Genomic DNA, 20032 nt, shown 5'->3' on the forward strand with positions numbered 1-20032 from the left:
ACACACACACACACACACACACACACACACACACACAAAAAAAAAAAAGCGAATAAATACACATGAAGGAGTGCCCAGCCGTCGCTTGCGCTTCCTTCGTGTATGTACGCCGGGCGCCGCGCAGACTTCACTCCCGATCGACACCACCCTGCCGTCGGAAACAAAAAAAGAAGTGAAAAAAAAAAAAAAAAATCGCAAATTCTCCTCCCCCCTTCCGTGGGCAAACCAGGCAAACGAGTCCCCTCGTCCCCTTTCCTGATTACCTAAATATAAAGCTAATCATAAGACCAAATTATAAACTCAAGATTTTCGATGCGTCTAGCATATTTGGTGTACTAAGATATAAAAAAAAAACGTATTTCGTTAACTACACCTCTAATGTGGAGACTTTTTAGGCGAAATTTCAAACAAAATGGCTACTTTTGGCGACATTTTGCCCGCCATCTGGCCATCTGGCGATATTGACTCAAAACTCATTGGCAACCGTGTTTTTGGCGGGATTTGCACCGGGGGTGGTGGTGCAAATTTGCAACGGTCCTAAAAAATTATTCTAATCCGTAGTGTAACTTCCTGCGGTGTCCAAATTAAGATACCTTTGTACTGTGAAACAAGTGTAAATTGCTGAGGAGGTTTTTTTTTTTGTATTCAGCAGGTACTGCCAGCTCTTAGGTTTTGCCGCCTTTAAATGACTGACGGCATGGCGAATGGCAGAGAAGTGTGTGAAGACATTTTAAAAACTGAGCCGCTGAACTCTTCTGGTGACTCCGGATCAGCTGGCGTTTATCTCCCAGGAGCATCCGTTCAACGCAGCAAATTCGGCAGAATACGAAAACCCAACCTCAGTCCATGTATGGAGTATACTCCTCTCGTTCGTAGCCATCCTACTAATGGCGGTCAGACTCGGAAGGAAGCAGCAGCGAAAGAAAAATCTAAATGTGGAACGTCGCAGTACCAAGTTGGTGACTTGCTTTGGTCGAAGATTGGTCAGCAACCATTTTGGCCTGCTATGGTTTCACCTGACCCGATGAGTGGACTTTACATGAAAGTAGTCAAGAAGAATCATTTGCAGTACCACGTTCAGTACTTCGGAGAGGGTGCTAAACACGGCTGGACGCAACCGAGACGCGTGCTACCATTCGAAGGCCTCGCGAAGTTCTCTGCTTTGGGTGACCTGAAGCGGCCACCGTACGCCGTGTCTCTTCGCCACAAACACGCTTGGAAGGTGGCCGTGGATGAGGCAACTGCTGCGATGGAACTTACGCGTGCTCAACGGAAACAAAAGTTGACTAAGCACTGCGACCTTCCTGCGAAGCCGGCGAGAAACGTCAAGGCTATGCGACCGTTGCAGGAGAACCGCTCTGTCGAGAAGGTGAAAGATGAACTTTGCCTTGTCTGCGAAAAAGTCGGTGGCACGCTGACCTGCATGGGGCCCTGTAAAACGAGCTTTCACGTTGACTGTCTGGGAGTCGGCCATCCACCTGCGAACTTTCAGTGTGAAGAGTGTACCGAAGGTAAGTGCTCCCATGGTGCGCATTTCTAAAGTAAAAGGCACACTTACAACTTCCTTTCCGCTGCTTCTTCTGTGAAATATGGTCTGCCCTATGACTCTGTCGTCATTGCAAAAAACGTAGCTGCAGTTTCTGTGCACTGCTAACAATACCTCCAACGAAATGATACGAACAAAACGAATATGGTGCAAAATTATCACCTTTCAGGTTTCATTCGGTGGCTAGTTAACAAGGGATGGCTTCGGGTCATTTTAGGAGCGGTTACGAGATGCTATTGGTATAAATGTCCTGTGTATTTTATTTGTGGAATGCTGTGCGGTTGCGTTTTAAACAAGCCAGGTTCAAAAAAGATAGAAGTTGCTTGGAAAACAAAATAGACCATCACAAGGTAGCATAAAAATTGGCTCCCCTTGAGAACTCTTCGTTACGAATGTGATAGCCATAGTTCAGTTCTGTGTAGACACTTAACTTCTGTTGCACATGTTTCGTCTGAAATAATTGCTGTTAATCAATCAATTGATCAGTTTATCTCACACTGAGGAAAATATGTTTAGGTCTGCCAAAGCATCACTGAGCTTAGCAGACAGTGAAAAGTCACATGCAGTGATTTATACATATAAAAAGTGTAAACAACTAAACATTGTAAAGCAAAACATAAGACTGCGATTAAACCAATTTAACTCGGTTGTTCAAAGCTAATGAGAAAAAGAGCCAGATGCATCAAACCATATTAACACCAATTGTGTCAACTATAGAGATGAAAAGCACGGGAAAAAATTGACCATGAAAGGACTGAAAGATGAGCACGAGGAGAAATCACCGCACAACAAAGATTCCAGTGTAAAATTCAATGTTCAGGTGAATGTAGCAATTTTGTTCTGAGGGTTGCTTGGTTGATGGTGTGGGTTGCTGAAATTAGATAACCATTCAACATTGGTGATCTTCGGACTCTCTAAAATAAATGAAACTAGAAAATGCATCTTGGCTGTCACAGGCTCATATCGACCTGTAGTTGCTGAACGAACAGACGGGTAGGTTGCGTGAGTACAAAGTTGATATTTTTTGTTTGTGATATGCGGTATGGAGGTTTAAATGGACGCTTGGGTGAGTTTGTAATCCATGAGTGTAGACAGCGCATAAAAGACTGGGATGTAAGAACACAAACATGGGTTGGGAGCATTTAGTATATATATATATATATATATATATATATGCCTTGAATGAACTGCATTAGTGCAGTGAACTTCGTCGGCAGGAAGGCGATTCCAGTGCTTGGCTGTCTAGGGAAAGAAAATGTTAAGATGCACGTCAGTATGTGTGGATAGTGCATAGGCAGCTTTGGTGTGATTAGTGCGGTAGAAAAGTGGTGAGCTGGTGTAACAACTGAACTTCTAAGTGGTGGGTGATAAAATTTATGAAATAGACAGCCTGTTAATTTCACGGCTTGGAATGAGGGATAAAAAGAACAATCTGAGTAAATTAATGTTGCTGCACGATTCTGAATATATATGATAGGGTTAGAGAAAGATCTTACCGGTGAGGGTCCCAAACTGCACATGTATTCGAGTTGGGAACAAGCGAGTCTTGAATAGGTCAGCAGTTTTATAACGAAAGGGCCAGTCACAAGTTACAGCGTGAAACCAAGCATGCAGTTGCCATCATTATTATGTTGGAAATGTAGGATGACCAGCTTTTCTGTTCACCCTGTTTCCCAAAAGCGTTCCGTGGTTGCCTCGCTTCTCCGTCGAAACGAAAGAATATGCACAAAAAGAGAATATAAGTGTGCTGACACCTTGTACATATGCTTGCGGCTACCCTAGACATTTTATTGACTCAGTGGGAAGTAGTTACACCAAGGTATTTGTAAGAGGTGAATGTGACTGCAGAAATTTTGGAATGAGAGCTGTAGTATTTTGTCGAGAAATAGCACTACCTGCAGTGAAATGCATTTAGAGGTGTTTTATTAACATTCAGGGAGGACATCAGCCATTTGTTGTACCATGATTAGTGTAGTTTAAGTCTGCCGATACATCATTTCTGTTTGTGATTCATCGATAAGCAATGCAATCATCAGCAAAAAATCGAATATTAGATGGGGTACAAGCCGAACGGTCAATAATGTAAATTAGAAAAAGCAAAGCACACCGGAAGTAACAAGGGTTAGAAAGAAAGTACCATATTAAATCAAGAGTGTGGGGATCAATATTTAACTCTTTTACTGCCGAGTTTTTGCACCGCTGCACACTGCCTGCCAGTTTATTTATTTTTGTTTTATGTTAAATTTGTGGAAATATTATGTATTAGTAATAAGACACTTCAAAGCTCTACAAGAAATGAAAAAAATTTTATTCTATAGAAATAAATCGTACTCAATGCAAAGCTGTTGACAATAACTAATTAGCAAAATAATTATCTGCTAATCAGGATATCCAGGTGCTTAGAAAACTTTCTTAGTGCAATATTCTTGAAAACAAGGCACCACACGCAACGGCACCAGGCAGCTAGAACTTGAGATTCCCTTTGCAGCTTTGGTCGATATTGGGTGTTAGCACAGATGCACGCACTCCATCTCTTGCTTAAAATTTGCCCTACAAGTTCTATCAACCTTTGTGACCCTATCAACATTTGTGACCTAGATGGCACCATATGCTTCCATCGTTACTTTACGCGAGTAGTTTTGGGAGCATCAGGGAGTGAGCTAAAAAGCTAAAACGAGTATACTTGGGATTGGCAAGGAATGTGCATATGTTGCAGCCTGAGTTATTGGGACATGGCAGTGAAAGGGTTAAACATGAGAGTTTATGGAGATGCTGCTTGTGGGGAACTTTGTCAAACACTTATTTCATCCACAAAAGGTCATTAGGCGTAATGGACATGTGGACAAATCTAGTGAAATTAATAAATATACGGCATATGTGACTCCAAAAAGAAAAGGACACACCCTATATGTTCGTTTCATCCATTTTGTGGCATGTGAATCGCCTGTGCTGTGCAGATTGATGTGCATGTCATGTGTATGCCCCATGTTAGTGCAATCCTTTCAGTGCCTTCATGGAGATGGCAGCACTGATTTCAATTAGTGACAAGATTGGGCATCAAGTACTGCTGTGCTGCCAAAGAATGGATTCAATCAGGCTATGGCAGTTTTGCAGGTTTGTTGATGACTGTAGTGTTGTAGGGCCCATTCTCACAACTGAAGTCATGGTGTATTTGCATGCATTTGTGTTGCACAAACTTGGTTTAGCAGTAGCTGTGAATGTTTTAACTGCAAAACACTAAGTGGTTATTGTTAATGTCAGCTGATAATTTTTTTTTATCTTAAGGAAAGAAGTCATTTAAAATTCCCCATAGAGTATATTTTGCCTTACTGAGTTTTATTTAATATTGTTACGTTAAAATATTACTGTATCACTGTGGCTGTCAACATGTCTTCTGTTTTTCTGCTTTCTTGAACAGGCAAGCACCCATGCCGTTTGTGCAGTAATGCAGAGGACACTCAGAAGTGCTCCTTGGAAAGCTGTGGCAGCTTTTATCACATGGCCTGTCTGAAAAGTTCCCCTTTGCCTCACAAAGAAGAGCCGCTGGTCTGCCCTCGACACTTCTGCCTCTATTGCTTCCAGCAAAAGCCACGCTGTTTCAGCACTAAAGGCAAGCGTTCTACTCGATGTGGAGAAACAGCTTGAGTGTGCCCTATCAGTGCTAAAAGTCTTGGGGGTGTTGGGTCCATGAAAAATCTGAATTTTTGGGTTCCCTGAGCAAGCAGCATTGATTTGGATTGTCCAACCTACACAGAAAACTAAATAGTTAATACAATGCTGAAATAAGTGTCTTGCACGTGCGGGAGAGTAAACGGACCACAAAAGTGTAAGTGGGTAAATGTGTTATTGCTGAGCCAAGTTTTGCCAGAGGTAAACATTGCAGTCAATATATTACAAGTGCAACAAGCATCATCCACCATGCTAGACATCTATTGCCGGTCGAAGCAAGCAGTTACCGTCATTCTAAAATATCGAAAAATGCAAATTTAAATACACTTCCGTGGTTCAGTTACTTTTCCTGTATGTTCAGCTCCTAGCTGCAAGTCACTTAAGATGTGAAGGCACTTTTCAGAAAGAAAAAAAAAAACTTAATATTAAATGCAAAAGGGAAATTAGTAGCCTGTATTATAGATTGCCTTCTTTTACTCTGATCAGTGTTGAAATAAACACAATTTTTTTTTCTTTTATTGTAAAAAAATACACTAACTATGCATCCCACTCCACCAGTCATAACTCAGATATACCTACATAGGGACGTCAGCTGTACAATGAACCAAAATAGTTTGGTATCATCAGCGGTCATTTTTTAATTACAGAATTACAAAAACAATGGTTTTCGATAAAGAACGTATTTAAAGCAAATGCAGCATTATCCAAACCTGTAGCACAATTTTATTCTTGTAGTTCATTGAACAGCCCGGTATCTGAGGAATAAGTGTGCAAATTTTCATTAAAGAATCTATTCGGGGAAACATTTACAGATGTTCAAGGGAGAAATGCAGAAAAGCGAGTTTCAAGAACGACCAAAAAGAGTTGATGTAGCTACATATGTCGAATAGCAGTGTGCAGGAAGGTTTAAATCCACAAAATTTGTAGTTCAGGTCCTCCAAAGTCTTATCTTTGCTTCCTTTCACTTGTGCAGCTACTTCCCTTGCACTTATTGCGGCATCAGTAGAGTGACGGGAGCGTTTTCTCGTGTTCTGTTGGTCATCTGTCAAGCAAGCTTTCAACTTACCCCTATGGTTAAGGTGCATAAACACCAAAGTGAAATCTATGAATATGAGGTATACAAGGCATAGAACAGCTAGGTAGCCTGCAGGTAACGCTCCAGTGTACACAACCCATGTGTTCAAAATGTTATGCCTCTTTTTTTGCGAGCGCTTTTGTTGTTAAATGCGAATGAAAATAGACATATGTGCTTTGAAACAATTAATATTATTGTAAATTGAAGAAGTATGAAGCAAAAAAAAATAAAAGCAAGACCACAAAAAGTAACACATGTTCTTTGGTATTCGGACGCCGAAACTGTTATTTTTGGTTTATAGAAATGCATGCAGAGGTTAAAATTTCGCGATATCTTTGGAATAGCTTTAGTTTCTTTTTTTTTTTTTTTTTTTTTGCCAATCATTCAGAATATATTGTGTAACTTGGAGAAGTAAAATTTAAAAATTCATTCTTTTTTAACATTAGTCTGCATGTTCAATTCACACGGGTATAGAAAAAAAATGTTTTCCCTTGTGCAGTTTTGGTTTCAGTTTCTGCCACCAAACAATGGCTGTGACACATCATAGACACTCTTTAATCACGTGAATGATGAAGAAACTCAGATGTAATAGTTACATATTCGTATTTGTGATTTCATTTCTGAGTGGACTTACTTAAGGATTCGTGCAAATTGAAATGGACAAAGCCGCAGCCACATGCCTCTACTTCCTTGTCTCGTCTCCTGCGCAATTTTCTTCTACCATGCCTCGCATGACTTCAGTACATTTATGATGTCACAGCCACCTTTCAGCGATTGAAACTGACACCTGGTGGGGAAAAAATTTCAATATAAATTATCACATTTTTATGGAATCCACATAGCTGTTCATGTTTAGTAATGTGCTGCCTATCTTCCCACAAACAGAATTAACAATTTTGTCTCTACTTCATTAAGCTCTCGATGAGAAAAAAAAAAAAAAAACCAATTGCTTTTTCAAAAGTCACAGTCGGAACTATCTGAAACTAATGGGCTTCCAGTGAGTTTTGATTTGTTTTTGTTTTTGAACCAATTTTTTTTCCCTTAGATGTGCTGACATTGGACCTTGTGCAGAATACTGCACATTATTAAATGGTACTATTGAGCTTTGAAAAGAGGTCTCCTGGTAATCTTTAATTACTCCTGGACCAAGATTCAGCTTTAAAAGTAGGATAGAAGAGCAAGATTCTATCATGCAGTTTTGAATTGCTAGGCTGAACATGAAATGGAAGCATAAATAAATGGCCACAGTTAATGAGTGACTGCGAGTAGTACTGACAGTGCTGAAGGTAGCTGCTGCATGAACGCAACTTATTTTAGCACTACCGTAACATCGCAAGGGGAGATGAGGTCATGTGAGATCGAGAATGCTGTGTGTATGTGTATGCGTGCATATGCATGTGTGCTCCAACATTTCACACAATGCTGCAGGTCGGTTGCTTCGCTGCATGCGTTGCCCGTCCACCTTCCACCATGGCTGCCTACCAGCTGGCTCGAGCATCCTGAACCCTAGTGCCATTGTGTGTCCACGACATGCCAGTCCAAAGCCCCCACGTGCCTGCACCAACGTCAACTGGTGCATGTTGTGCTCCGAGGGCGGGCGGCTGTTGTGCTGCGAGGGCTGCCCAGCAGCTTTGCACGAAGAGTGCCTTGGCCTGCAAGAAGTTCCTGAGGGGCCGTTCTTTTGCCCCGACTGCCTCGAGTGGAAGCACCCCAAGTATGGTGATATCATCTGGGTTAAACTCGGTTGCTACCGCTGGTGGCCAGCTCAGGTGTGTGAACCAGGAGATATTCCTGTCAACATTCAAGCCCTCAAGCACGAGCCAATCGGCGATTTTGCGGTGCGGTTCTATGGTTCACATGATTATTACTGGACCCACAAGCGAAAGGTGTTTCTTTTTGAGGAAGGCGACAGTGGTAGCCTGACTGCAAGCAGCAAGAGTGTGGCACGGTCCTTTGAGGCAGCCCTTGCAGAAGTGACATTGGCCGTGGCGCAACAGCGCCAGGCCCGTGAGAAATCTGAAAAGCCTGCACCATATCGTTCTATCCGCATCAACCGACCTGTGGGTCAGGCAGCCATGCAAGCTCCTTCTGTGGATAGGTACACGGGATCTGCCTGTCAGTGCGAAGACCCCAAGGATCCCTGCCGCACTAACTGTCTCAACCGGTTGACGCTTTACGAGTGCAATCCATGCCTGTGCCCAATAGGAGCGCTCTGTGAAAACCAGCGTTTCCAAAAACGACAGTATGCCCAGGTCTCTCTGGTGCGTTCACCTGGGCGTGGATGGGGACTGCGGGCAGATCAGCCATTGGCTGCCGGTGACTTCGTTATGGAGTATGTTGGAGAGGTCATTGATGAAGTAGAATGCCAGCGGCGACTGGCGAAGCTCCATGTCGACAATGCCAAAAACTTCTACTTTCTCAATTTAGAGAAAGACCGCTTCATAGACGCAGGACCACGAGGGAACTTGTCTCGCTTCATAAACCATTCCTGTGAGCCAAACTGCGAGACGCAGAAGTGGAAGGTTAATGGAGATATCCGAGTTGGAATCTTTGCCATCTGCGATATTGCCTCAGGTTTGCAGCTTTTCTTTCTTCCAAGTATTCATTCAGTGGCTTCTCTAGGTATGTTTACATATTCACCTATATCACTAACACATGTAGGCCACATATTTAAGCATGCTAATTTTATATGACACAGGAACACATTACACAAATGGAAATTTCGATTCTGCAGTGCAATCAAGACAGCTAGATAATGGTTATTCTGTTTTTCACAGCATAGCACGAGTAACTTTTCCTAAATGCCAAGCTAACCTCATCCGCAGCCACCATATAAAAAGACTGAACCATCCCTAGTGTTTTTCCAGCTTGAATAATGAAAAAAAAAAATTTTTTTTGATAGTTTTCGATTAGGCCATCATTTCTAGACCATGAATATGTAATACCCGTGTCACATGGGCAAATTTAGTGACACTTTCACAAAGTGTACTTCCATTAGAAGAATGACACTTTCAGTGCTCACTGTCACACGGGTTATGTGTCATTTTGAAATGATGGCAGTGCCGGTATGAATACTTCCATTGGAATATGACACTTTTGGTGCTCACTGTCACACGGGTTATATGTCATTTTGAAATGATGGCAGTGCCGATACGAATACTTCCATTGGAAGAATGACACTTTCGGTGCTCACTGTCACACGGGTTAATGTGTCATTTTGAAATGATGGCAGTGCCGATACGAATACTTCCATTGGAAGAATGACACTTTCAATGCTCACTGTCACACGGGTTATGTGTCATTTTGAAATGATGGCAGTGCCAATACGAATACTTCCATTGGAAGAGTGACACTTTTGGTTCTCACTGTCACACGGGTTATGTGTCATTTTGAAATGATGGCAGTGCCGGTACGAATGCTGCAGCCCTCTGTAGAAATTAATTTTTTTTTCCCATAAATACCAATTTTATTGCAAACACAATTATCCCAAGCTGATATTCAGAGTTTATTAATGCATACATTTTGACTAAAAAAAGCATCGCGATATGTCACACAGGCATGCTTGACTGCTAACGTGATTACATGCTGTTCACATGCAAAACCAACTGCATTTATGCTATATAGTTACACTGCTAACCGTGGTTATGGCGGACCTAGCTTTGTGACTTTGATTTGCATCATTAACCGAGAAAATGGCCATATCTTCTGACAGAGTGGGGTCACTGATGTTCGAGCGCGAAAAGTGCATGAGCTCATCAGATTCAGAGCAGGGTGCATTTTCACATGAAACCACGTGTTAAGAGCAACACATAAAAGTAGGCAATGTCTCAGTGCCTGTCTGACAACATTTCTATGCAGCCTCAACTGCAGAGCACCACAGCACCCATGTACCGCAGCATCGTCACGTCTTCACAAAGTTTGCTTGGCATGTCATTGAACACAACGTCGAAAAAGGTGCAATCCCTGCCGAATCACGAAAGTATCGCAACGTTCACTGCACCGAATGCCACTAGCTTTCCGTAGTAGTGCCGACTGTGAGCACGCGGCTAGTAGCGCTTAGCCGTGTGCTACTCCGTGATCGTTACTATGCCTAGTTTGTTTTGCATCGAAAGATCAACGAGCGGCGCTTTTGTATTTGTCAACTTAATAGTATTTAAGGCTTACTCATGGCACTGCCTTATTGTCAACTTTACTGTCTGATAATAAGGAAAAGGTGCAATTCAATTCAACGACTTAGCGGCGGAGTTTGCATACGTGTACAAGCTTACTGGTGCTGTAGCAGCTACGAAGTGGTGAGCAGAAATTTGCATGTATTGCAGCTATTATTCCTATTAGTGACTGTATGGGTCAACGATCCCCAAGAAGGATTCATACTTGACATTGCTTTACTCTAGGGCTTATTATTTCGAGAAAAACAAATTTTAGCACACTTTTTTGACGCCGGTGACAGCCGGCATGCGCCGTAAATGTCTTAGCTTGACGCGGGCAGCTTACAGGAGGTAAAGCAGTGCTGCCTCCGGCCGGCGCATGAGCGAACTGTTATCGCATTGTCTAATGACTTTCTAGGCACTGAGTTACAAATAACTCCAATTGCATTAATGCCGCTTGAGATTGAGCCACAAATATGCAATGCTCAAGCCATCGAAATGCAGTAGCAGACTAACGCTTTCGCCTCAGCGCAAACACTGAGAGAGAAGCTGTTCAAGTGTGCGGATCGTTTTTAGTTGCTGACAGCTTAAATCTGGTGCCATTTAAAAGAAACGTGCATGAAATTAAAATAAAAATTGCAAAACCGTGTAATTCTCAAAAAAATATATATGTAAATAAAATGTAGATGCCCCTGCTGTAGAGATTACGCACTCGCCTGCCAGACGAAGTGTATTGAGCTCGCCAGACTCACTTCGTGCCGAGTGCTTTCAGCAGCAAGTTGTGTAAAGTTCGTGTGACATGATATGAATGACACTAAAGGCGAGTGTCACTATTTGAAAGTGACACTAAACTTGTTTTTATGGCAGGTGTATTAGCAGCATATTAAAAACATGCCATTTATATTGCTGAATACGTTGAAAAGAACTGATTTATTTACTGTGACGGTGAAGCACTGATGTCATACAAGAAAGGTGAGCAAGTGAAAGATTGGAGTGCGATTCGGAATGCTTGGTTCATTGCACTAAAGCTAAGTTTTCAAGTAACAGCCACTGGCAAAGCTCTGGAGAGGTTGCTTTATAGGAGCACTTAGGCATAAGGGTTGATCTCAGTAATCTGCGATTCTCATGACATTGCCTTGCTGAGCAACTCAGGGGACGAATAGACAGGAAAAGCAGAAAGGTAAGCGTTGAAATAATGTGCAGAAGGCTGAAGTAATGTTCAGTGGCTTTGGAAAAATTGGCTAAGGTTTTACCCTGTTAAACCTAGTTAAGCGAAGCAAAAGCATCACTTTGCTTGGTTTTGGCTTGGCTAGGCTTAGGTTTAGACATGGGCAGAGAGTTTTGCAGCAATTATATTGGCAGACATGGAGTTAAGGACGGCGTCAACTGCAAAAGGCGTGTGATGCTGTATTTGCCATCAACGGTTAAGCTTATTGGCAGGCTGTGACCTCCAGCTGGTTCAAGGTCAAGCGGAAGCCCAGGTTGACCTTGGCTGATACATGGCAATAAAAAAAAAAATGGAGTTTACAGTACATAGCTAGTCACTGGAAGTGCTAGGCGAGTATGTCTAGTTAGGACAGGTAGTAACCACAGACCTGGACCATGATGGGGAAACAAGCAGGAGAATAAGATTCGGATGGAGCGCATTTGGCAAGTACTCGCAGATTATGACTAATGACTTACCGGTATCACTCAAGAGGAAAATATATAACAGTTGCATTTTACCTGTACCTATAGGGCTAAAACGTGGAGGCTAGCAAAAAGGGTTGTACTTAAACCAAGGACAATTCAGAGAGCTATTGAACAGAGAATGGTAGGTGTAACGTTAAGAGATACGAAGCCTGCAGAGTGGATCAGAGAAATAACTCAAGTTACTGACATTCTAGTGGAACTCAAGAAGAAGAAATGGGCATGAGCAGTGCACATAGTGCAAGGAGAGGTTAATCGATGGTCGCATAGGTTAACAAACTGGATTCCAAGGGAAGGAGAGCGTAGTTGGGGGTGGCAGAAAGGTAAGCGGATGGACGAGGTTAGCAAGTTTGCAGGGGTCATGTGGATGCAGCTGGCATAGGACTAGGTTGATTCGAAGAATATGGGAGAGGGTTTTACCATGCAGTAGGTATAATCTGAGTGATTATTATACTTTGGCAGTTGTCAGCCATCGGAATTGGATGGTTCTGTCATGATTCTCTCTGCCGTACCATTCCAGCTTGGTGTCTCACACCCTTTTAGGCAATAAGCCTTTGCAGACAAATTTTTCTTTTTCCTCTGCTATTATTGAGAGGTGGAATACTCAGATGCTTATGTCGTAGCCACACCTTTCTAGCTATTCTTTCCTGGTTTTCCTTTCTAGGAATACTTCAAGTGATGCTTCTGTGCACTCGCCAGTATGAACATGTCATTCTAATGCAATGTGTCATAATGCAGTGCCATGTGTGACACACGGTTAACAGAATTGCATGGAAAGAGTCGTGGACGTGCATAGGCAGGATTTTGACAAAAAAGGTGCAGCCATCAGCTTAATAAAATAGGATGAAATGAGCAAGGCAGCACTGTACCAAGACATAAATGGACAAGAAGTAACTAAAGTGCGTGCCCTTGTGTGTACAAAAATGAAGTCTAGTAAAAAATTGCAGGCATAAAGAGCAGACAATCGGGCTTTGTCAGCCTTTCACTTGTCAGGGTGTCTAGCTACCTGGAAATGTCGGGGAAATTTTATGCACCGGGGAAAAGCAGTGAAATGTCAGAGAAACCGTCAAAAATTTCACCAAGTCAGGGAAAATGGGACGATATGTTCTGCAGTGCATTTGCATTTCAAGCTGGCACACAGCAAGTATGTTAATCATGCAGATTTTTTTTTCTGTCTCCAGCGCGCAGCGGCCGTGCTGCAAGGCGAGGCGCAGTATGTTACTTTGACACCAACACATGACTGAGCTGCCACGTTAAGTGGATGCTCAATGAAATATGTGGAAGCGCTGCGTGAGAGTAGTACGCAACAAAAAGCAGGAATAACCGCGCCGTCAGCGGCTGCACTGCCAAACGCACGCATAGCCATATTGGATTGAATTGGCTCGACTGTTCTCGGAGTGGGCGGTTGCGTGCTCTGAGGCTGGCATCATTTTTTCTTTAACTGTTGACGTTCCTAATGGCCATTAACACTAATGGAAGCCTTTTTTACTATTGTAACCTGCAGAATATGATTTGATAGCTTTTCGTTGTGAATTATTCGTCTGTGCTCATTATCATCAGCAGCTGCATTTTTGAGCCTCTTCACTCGTCGAGGAATTTGAACTGAAATAATCAGGGAAAACCTGGAAAAGTCAGGGATTTTTATTTACTATTTGCCTACTTTTATAGAGCATACACGTCCCCTCACATCTGCACATGTTTTAGGCAACTAAATTACATCAGTGTGTCTTCTTCTTCTTCTCTTTTTTTTGCACACTCGCATCCCGTAAAGTTTTGATTGTGATAGTACCTTGCATTATATTCAGAGCCATGTCAAAAGCTTGCAGTATGCAGAGCTAGTGTTTTGTATTCCCATTCCTAATATAGAAAAGTTAACGTCATCCAGCTGATCGAAAAGTGTGCTAGCTTTGTTGCCGCCTTATATCCGCTGCCAAATATCACTGCTGTTTTGGCATTATCAGCCCGAAAGTAGTATTTAAAAAAAAACAATGTACATTATAATTAGGGTTGTTTGTTTTCCGGTGAAACCGGTTTTACGAGAATGTTTCACGCTGGAAATGTTCCTGAACTAAAACCCGATTTTCCGTTCATTTCTGGAAAACTGTGCTTGTGTTGGAACTGTTCTGGTCCAGTTTGTGCGTGGACAAGAGGTGGTCAAAAGAGGCATTGGGGATGGGGGGGGGGGGGGGGGGGGAATATTTTATTGCTTATTTTCCTCCTTTTCTCGAGTGGAGTCCTCAGTTCAGGGCTCCGCATGGCTTCATGATCCTGCAAGTCCACCAGAGCAGCTGTCGCTGGTCTTGCAGATTGTTGCTGGTCAAAGTGGTTTCGGGAACAAATGTGAACTCTCAGCCCATAGCGCCGCATTGGCCACAGTCGTTCTCCTGGCCTACTCGATCAAGTGGGGAGAATTGTGAGTGGAATACTGCTGGGTCGTTTTGTGCAGGCCCAGATGAAGTGATATAGTGTGGGTCAGTGGTGTTGGCAGCTGGACATTTCTCTGGATAACTGGTCGGGAAGAACAAGTGTTTGTGATACAAGTCTGAAGCTGGTGCCATGCCACAGCTTTACTCTTGGTGTGTGTTAGGTACTGAGGTGGCAGTATGCTTCTTTATGTATGCTAGCATTGTGCGATGTTGGTGTAAGAGTGTAGAGCTGCGCAGGCGCTTTTTGTATGTTTCCTCTTTCGTTTTTGTCAACGTCCGGAAGGTTGCTGCTTGGGAGAGCGTGCATGCACTCTTGTCGCCTGGAAGGGAGGCGTGACCAGAGGTCCGAACAATTCTAACGGTAGGAAATGAACTGGCATATAATGGTAAGAGCACGCATGCACCCTGGACAGGTAACGAATTCTTTACGAAGGCTTGGCATGCAGCTTATGAGTCTGTGATTATTGTTTATGCCAGACTGGTGTGGTGTTCGTCACATATGTCTGTGTGGTGCTACAGCTGTGATGCCCTTCTCAGCCTTTGTGCTGGAGCTCTTGCCCCAAATGGAGGCCGTAATTCTAAGCCATAGCGTATCTGCCACATGGCTATATTGCTGTGTTGACATATAGGACGTTTTGGTCATGGCAGCATTGGCACAGGAGTGTCTCGACTGTGGCTGACAGCTCAGGGTACATGTTTACCAGGAAATGGCACAACTCTCGTCTTAGCTGCCAGTTTGGGCATAATGGCGTGGTACCTCTGCTGCAACCGAGTGGTCAGCTTTGGGTAGCCGAGCAGCCATTGATAAGGCACGTGAAACGTCACCTGGCCGATTAGTTGTGCCAGCATGATTCGCATAGCATCATTTTCCTTGAGGTCTCCATGTCTGTTGGAAATGCGGCCGATAAAGTGCACTACACAGCATGCTTGTGGAGCAGCTGTGTAGTGTATGTCACTCAGCTGTTTGTCTGCAGACACAAGCCCAACACTTTACTCTGTTCACTCTAGGGATGGGACTGCCTTCGAGCTGGAGGTCATTTTAGGGCTCGATAACTTGATGACTGGTGCGAACAACACGAGGATTTAGAGATTGTAACGAAAGACTGTGAAGGTAGCCACATGTTAGTGTGAAGGTATTGCAATACTGAGATAGTCGCCAATCTAGCAAAGAAGCACCTTACATCATCTCATCATGAGAAATTCAAGATGGCAGTAGAGTTGATTGACTGAGAACATCTCTATTCACAGTCTTGTGAGGTGATGTGTGTGTGGGCCACCTAGTCCGGTAGTCCACTGGTTATTGCTGCTGTATTGGCCCTCTCCACCAGCCAGTGCTTACGGTCAGGATCATTGCTGACCAGAATAGCCTCCCATTGCTCTTCCAAGAGGTTTGGAATGGGGTCAACTAAGGGGGTTCAATTGTCATGCCCACACCTTGTGGCATCAGTTAGTTACCTCTCCACAGTGCGGAAACTGCAAAGAGTATAGTGTAGTGTACCACTGGTGTAACCTAGCATGTGCTAATCTGTAATCTCCTAAGGGTGTTCTCTTCCAACTTATCAAGGGATTTATGTGGCGTTGGCTACATTTTTCTGGCTGTTCTTTGGTGCGAGATTGTCAGCATACACTGTTGACACTATTAGGTCACAGCACCCTCCATCGTCATCTGGGGGAGACACCCAATATAGGAGAGCTCGGGCATGCCTATGAGCGGCTTCGTTTCCTCCTGGCGACTCCAAGAGACCAGGGTGATACTCGACTGGGTGGATGCTTAGTCAAATATAACAGCTCTAACCTGCGAGTCAATCCGTTGTTTAAGTTGCGACAGGCATTCTGTGAATCTGCCAGTACAATGGCGTTGGGATTAGACGCTACAGCTAAGGCGATGATAGCTGCCTCCTCTGCGTGATGGGGTTGGACGTTCTCACCGGGACACAGTTGACCAGCAATCCTGAAGGCTTTGAAACCACAATTGTCATCACTCTATTCTTTGGCCCTGCTGCTTTCATGTATATGGTGTTGGGTTGCTCATCCTATTTCTCCTTTTGCTTTTCTCCTTTCGGTATTATATATTGTATGCATATTCCGTGGAATTGGGTACATGTTGAAGTGTCTCCTCACACTGTGTGGTATCTCTTCCCTCTGGTCTACCGTGTAGGGCAGATTAATAGGGACTCTTTTGAGCAGTTCTCTGCCTGGTTTTGTGAGGGTGAGTTTGTTGAGCGGTGAGAGCCGTTGTGCTTCCCACGTCTTTTTGAAGGTATTATGTGCTCCTAGAGCCATTAGCTTTACCGTTGACGGGGAATTTGGTAGCCCCAATGTTGCCTTGTAGGCTTTCCTCATCAGTGTCTCCAGCTTCAATTTCCCTCTTGATTTCTGCGGGTCTCTGGACTGGGCAGTTGTCTATATACACCGTGATGCTCTGAGTCAATGGTGTCCTTGAGTTCTTCAGGATGAGAAACTGACTTTTCCGGCGCGCACTGGCGGCCTCTCCCTGGCATGCTAGTCCACCGTGTCTGCTGCTGCTTGAAGATGTTCCTCGATCTCAGCGTCACTCCCCGAGCAGCACCAGACAGTGATATTGTTAGTATACAATGTGTGTTTGATGCCCAGGATTTCTGAGAAAAGGCCTGGTATGTCTTTCATAACCAGGTTGAACAAGAGAGGTGACAGTACCACCCCTTGCGGGATTCCCCTCGGGCCCAGGGTAATGGGATCTGATTTTATCCCACTTAAGTTTGCCTGGCTGATAAGATTTTGATATAGTTGTCGGCAAGGCTTTACAAGATATTTCTATGCAGAATGTTATCGAACGCACCATTCAAATCAAACGTCAGGATCAAATGTGACCAGGTCGACAGGTGAGGGTGCAAGCCGAATTTAGCAAGGGAGAAAGTTGTTGTCTTCTAAGTATCTACTGTTTCCTGTTGATGACCCTCTCTAGTAGCTTCCTCAAACACAAGGTTAGAGATATTGGTATTAGATTATCCAGATTAAGTGGTTTCTTGAGTTTTGGAATGAACTGAACCTCTGCCGCCTTCTCCGATTTTGGTAACGTTCCTGTAGCTCAATGCTGCTTGTTGGAACATTCCACCAACGAGGTGATGGTAGCATCACCGAGGTTAAATAGGAACTGTGCTGTTTGATCTGGGCCATATTTTTTATACTTTGGCTGTTCCATGATTTGGTTTATGCATAGGTACCTTGTCTTGAGCTTTTCCACCCGGGCTGGTTTATACAATTCTTGAGCCTGTCTTTGGTAGCAGACTTACCGCTTGTAGTGCCGATTAAGGCACGCAGGGGCTTCCACTCCTTTGACATACCTAGCTTCCCCTAAATACCATCGCAGACCAAATTCCAGTTGTTTGGCCATGGATATGGCATAGGTTTCTACCTATGCCATTCTATTCGTCAATGAGTGTCTTGCTTCCCATAAATGTGGAAGGTGTGGATCAACCGCTGGGCAATGTTCCTTGGTGCAGGCCTCTTTGGTGAAGGCTTTCAAACTTCGCACCTCATCTTTAACCCATTTCTCTAGGTCTGTAATGGGGTTTGCAGTTGATGCCTGGGCCTTTCTCCATCTGTCCCAGTTCGTAATTCTTCTTATACATATTTTGCACTTGCACAAGTTGCTGCTAACCTCCAGAGAGAGAATGAAGTGTTTGCTTCCCAAGTGCTGTTCAGTATTCTTCCAAATGGGGTTGTTTGTGTTCTTGGTGAACATCGCATTCACTGAGCATGTGAGTAGTATGGAAGAGGCCATCAAGTTTACCTTTGAGGAGGAGATTGCCAATGGACTGCCCTTTTTGGACATATCAGTGGAGCATGATGGCCACAACCTGTCCTTGAAAGCCTTTAGGAAGAAGACCCACACAGGCAGATACCTGCATTTCAGTTCTGTATATCCGGCATGCCACAAATGCGCTGTAGCGGTGCCGCTCTTTCGACGTTATCGGAAAATCTGCTCTCGATCTCAACACCATGCCTCGGACCTGGTGCAAGTACGCTGCGAACCGACTGGTTGCGGCTATCCCACAACATTTTTGTACTCCGCGGAGTGCCACTCGTAGCAACCAGAAAACATGGTCCATAACCACTGTCAGTCACGTGCTGCCATTCCTTATGCACCTGGCATTAGTGAAGCGCTGGGACATGTGCTGGATATGTACGATGTGCACATTGCCCACATTCCTACCCGCAAGTTGCCGCACGAAGTGGTCAATGTGAAAGAAAATTCAGAAAAGAAAAATTTCCAGATGTTGTGTACAAGATTCCCTGCAGCGATTGCAACCATGTTTACACAGGCGAAAATGGGATTTTCAAAGACGTTTGAAGGATCATAGAAATGATGTCAAGAACAAGAAAGTTGTCTCCAACGCACTTGCCGAGTACACCGTATCAGCAGCGCACAATATCTGTTGGGAAGGAGCCTCGATTATTGCCAAAGAAAGCAACTGGCTTTCACGCCAGTATCTTTAATCACTCGTGATACAAACAGGAAAGACTCTTAACTGCAAGAATGGCAACCTCCGCCAACGTATGCAAGATGCCTTGGACGATTATTGAAATGAACTTAAACGCCGCTTTTCAAGCATAAGTTGTTGAAAAAGACTTCCATACCCCAAAACCTTTGGTCAGTGTTCCTTTTATTGTTGAAATGAATTTGTTACCCGACCAGACAAGATTTCGTCCGGTATCCATACTAACACTGTTTTCCAGCTTCATAGGGTAAATGGGATTGGTTAGTATTGATAAGCCTTCTTCCATCACTACTTGTTCCAATTTTCTGCCTCTCGGTGTCACTACCGTATAGCTCCATGAATGATGCGAGGCATTGAAGTCTCCCCCGATCGCACAGGATGCATGGCCTGCTTAAAAATTTCTTTGAGGTTCCATAATCTTATGTGCCTTTCTTTAGAAGGGCTATAGACATTCAATATGTGCATGCTATTCGATCCTGTTTGGAGAGGGAGAATAGTGATACAGCAGTGTGCAATATCTTGTTCTAAAGAGTCATGTATGCCAGTGTAATTTATGTACTGAAATGGCAGTTAACTTGTTGTGCTGATAGGTTACGTAGTCGTGGATTTTAATAGGAATGAGGTGGGGTTCTTGAATTAGAATAGCTGCAAGTGGGTCAGAGGCCCAAGAGGAGAAAAATCTAAAAGCTGCCTGCTTTCTTCCATATTCCCGGCAGTTCCACTGCAAAATTTTTACTCTAGGTTCGGCTGGCATGCAGAGTTCATATCGGAGGGCTTGTCCACTTGCATTGTACGAGCGAATTTGGACTTGTCTTTTATCCAGAAGTACCTTTTGAAGCACAGAAAATTGTCTTCTCCGATGGAGGCGAAAAGCAAGGCGTCCGTGTGCTGTACGGTGTCAGTGCACGTTAAAGAACCCCAGGTGGTCGAAATTTCCGGAGTCTTCCACTACGGCGTCTCTCATAGCCTGAGTTGCTTTGGGACGTTAAACCCCACAA

General features: G+C 43.7%; 1 protein-coding gene across 1 annotated transcript in view; it reads left to right on the top strand.

Moving 5' to 3' along the window:
• Positions 1–465: 465 nt before the first annotated feature.
• NSD (Nuclear receptor binding SET domain protein) overlaps positions 466–20032 on the top strand; it is a 29698-nt gene continuing 10131 nt past the window's right edge. Inside the window, exons 1-3 of the mRNA XM_084590956.1 lie at positions 466–1511; positions 4965–5156; positions 7719–8864. Of these exons, the coding sequence (XP_084447082.1) occupies positions 686–1511; positions 4965–5156; positions 7719–8864 (2164 nt within the window). The 5' untranslated portion in view covers positions 466–685. The remainder of the gene's footprint in view (positions 1512–4964; positions 5157–7718; positions 8865–20032) is intronic.

Source organism: Amblyomma maculatum, chromosome 1 (genome assembly GCF_055883805.1).
Source record: "Amblyomma maculatum isolate TAMU_Amacu chromosome 1, ASM5588380v1, whole genome shotgun sequence".
Taxonomy (NCBI): Eukaryota; Metazoa; Arthropoda; class Arachnida; order Ixodida; family Ixodidae; genus Amblyomma; species Amblyomma maculatum.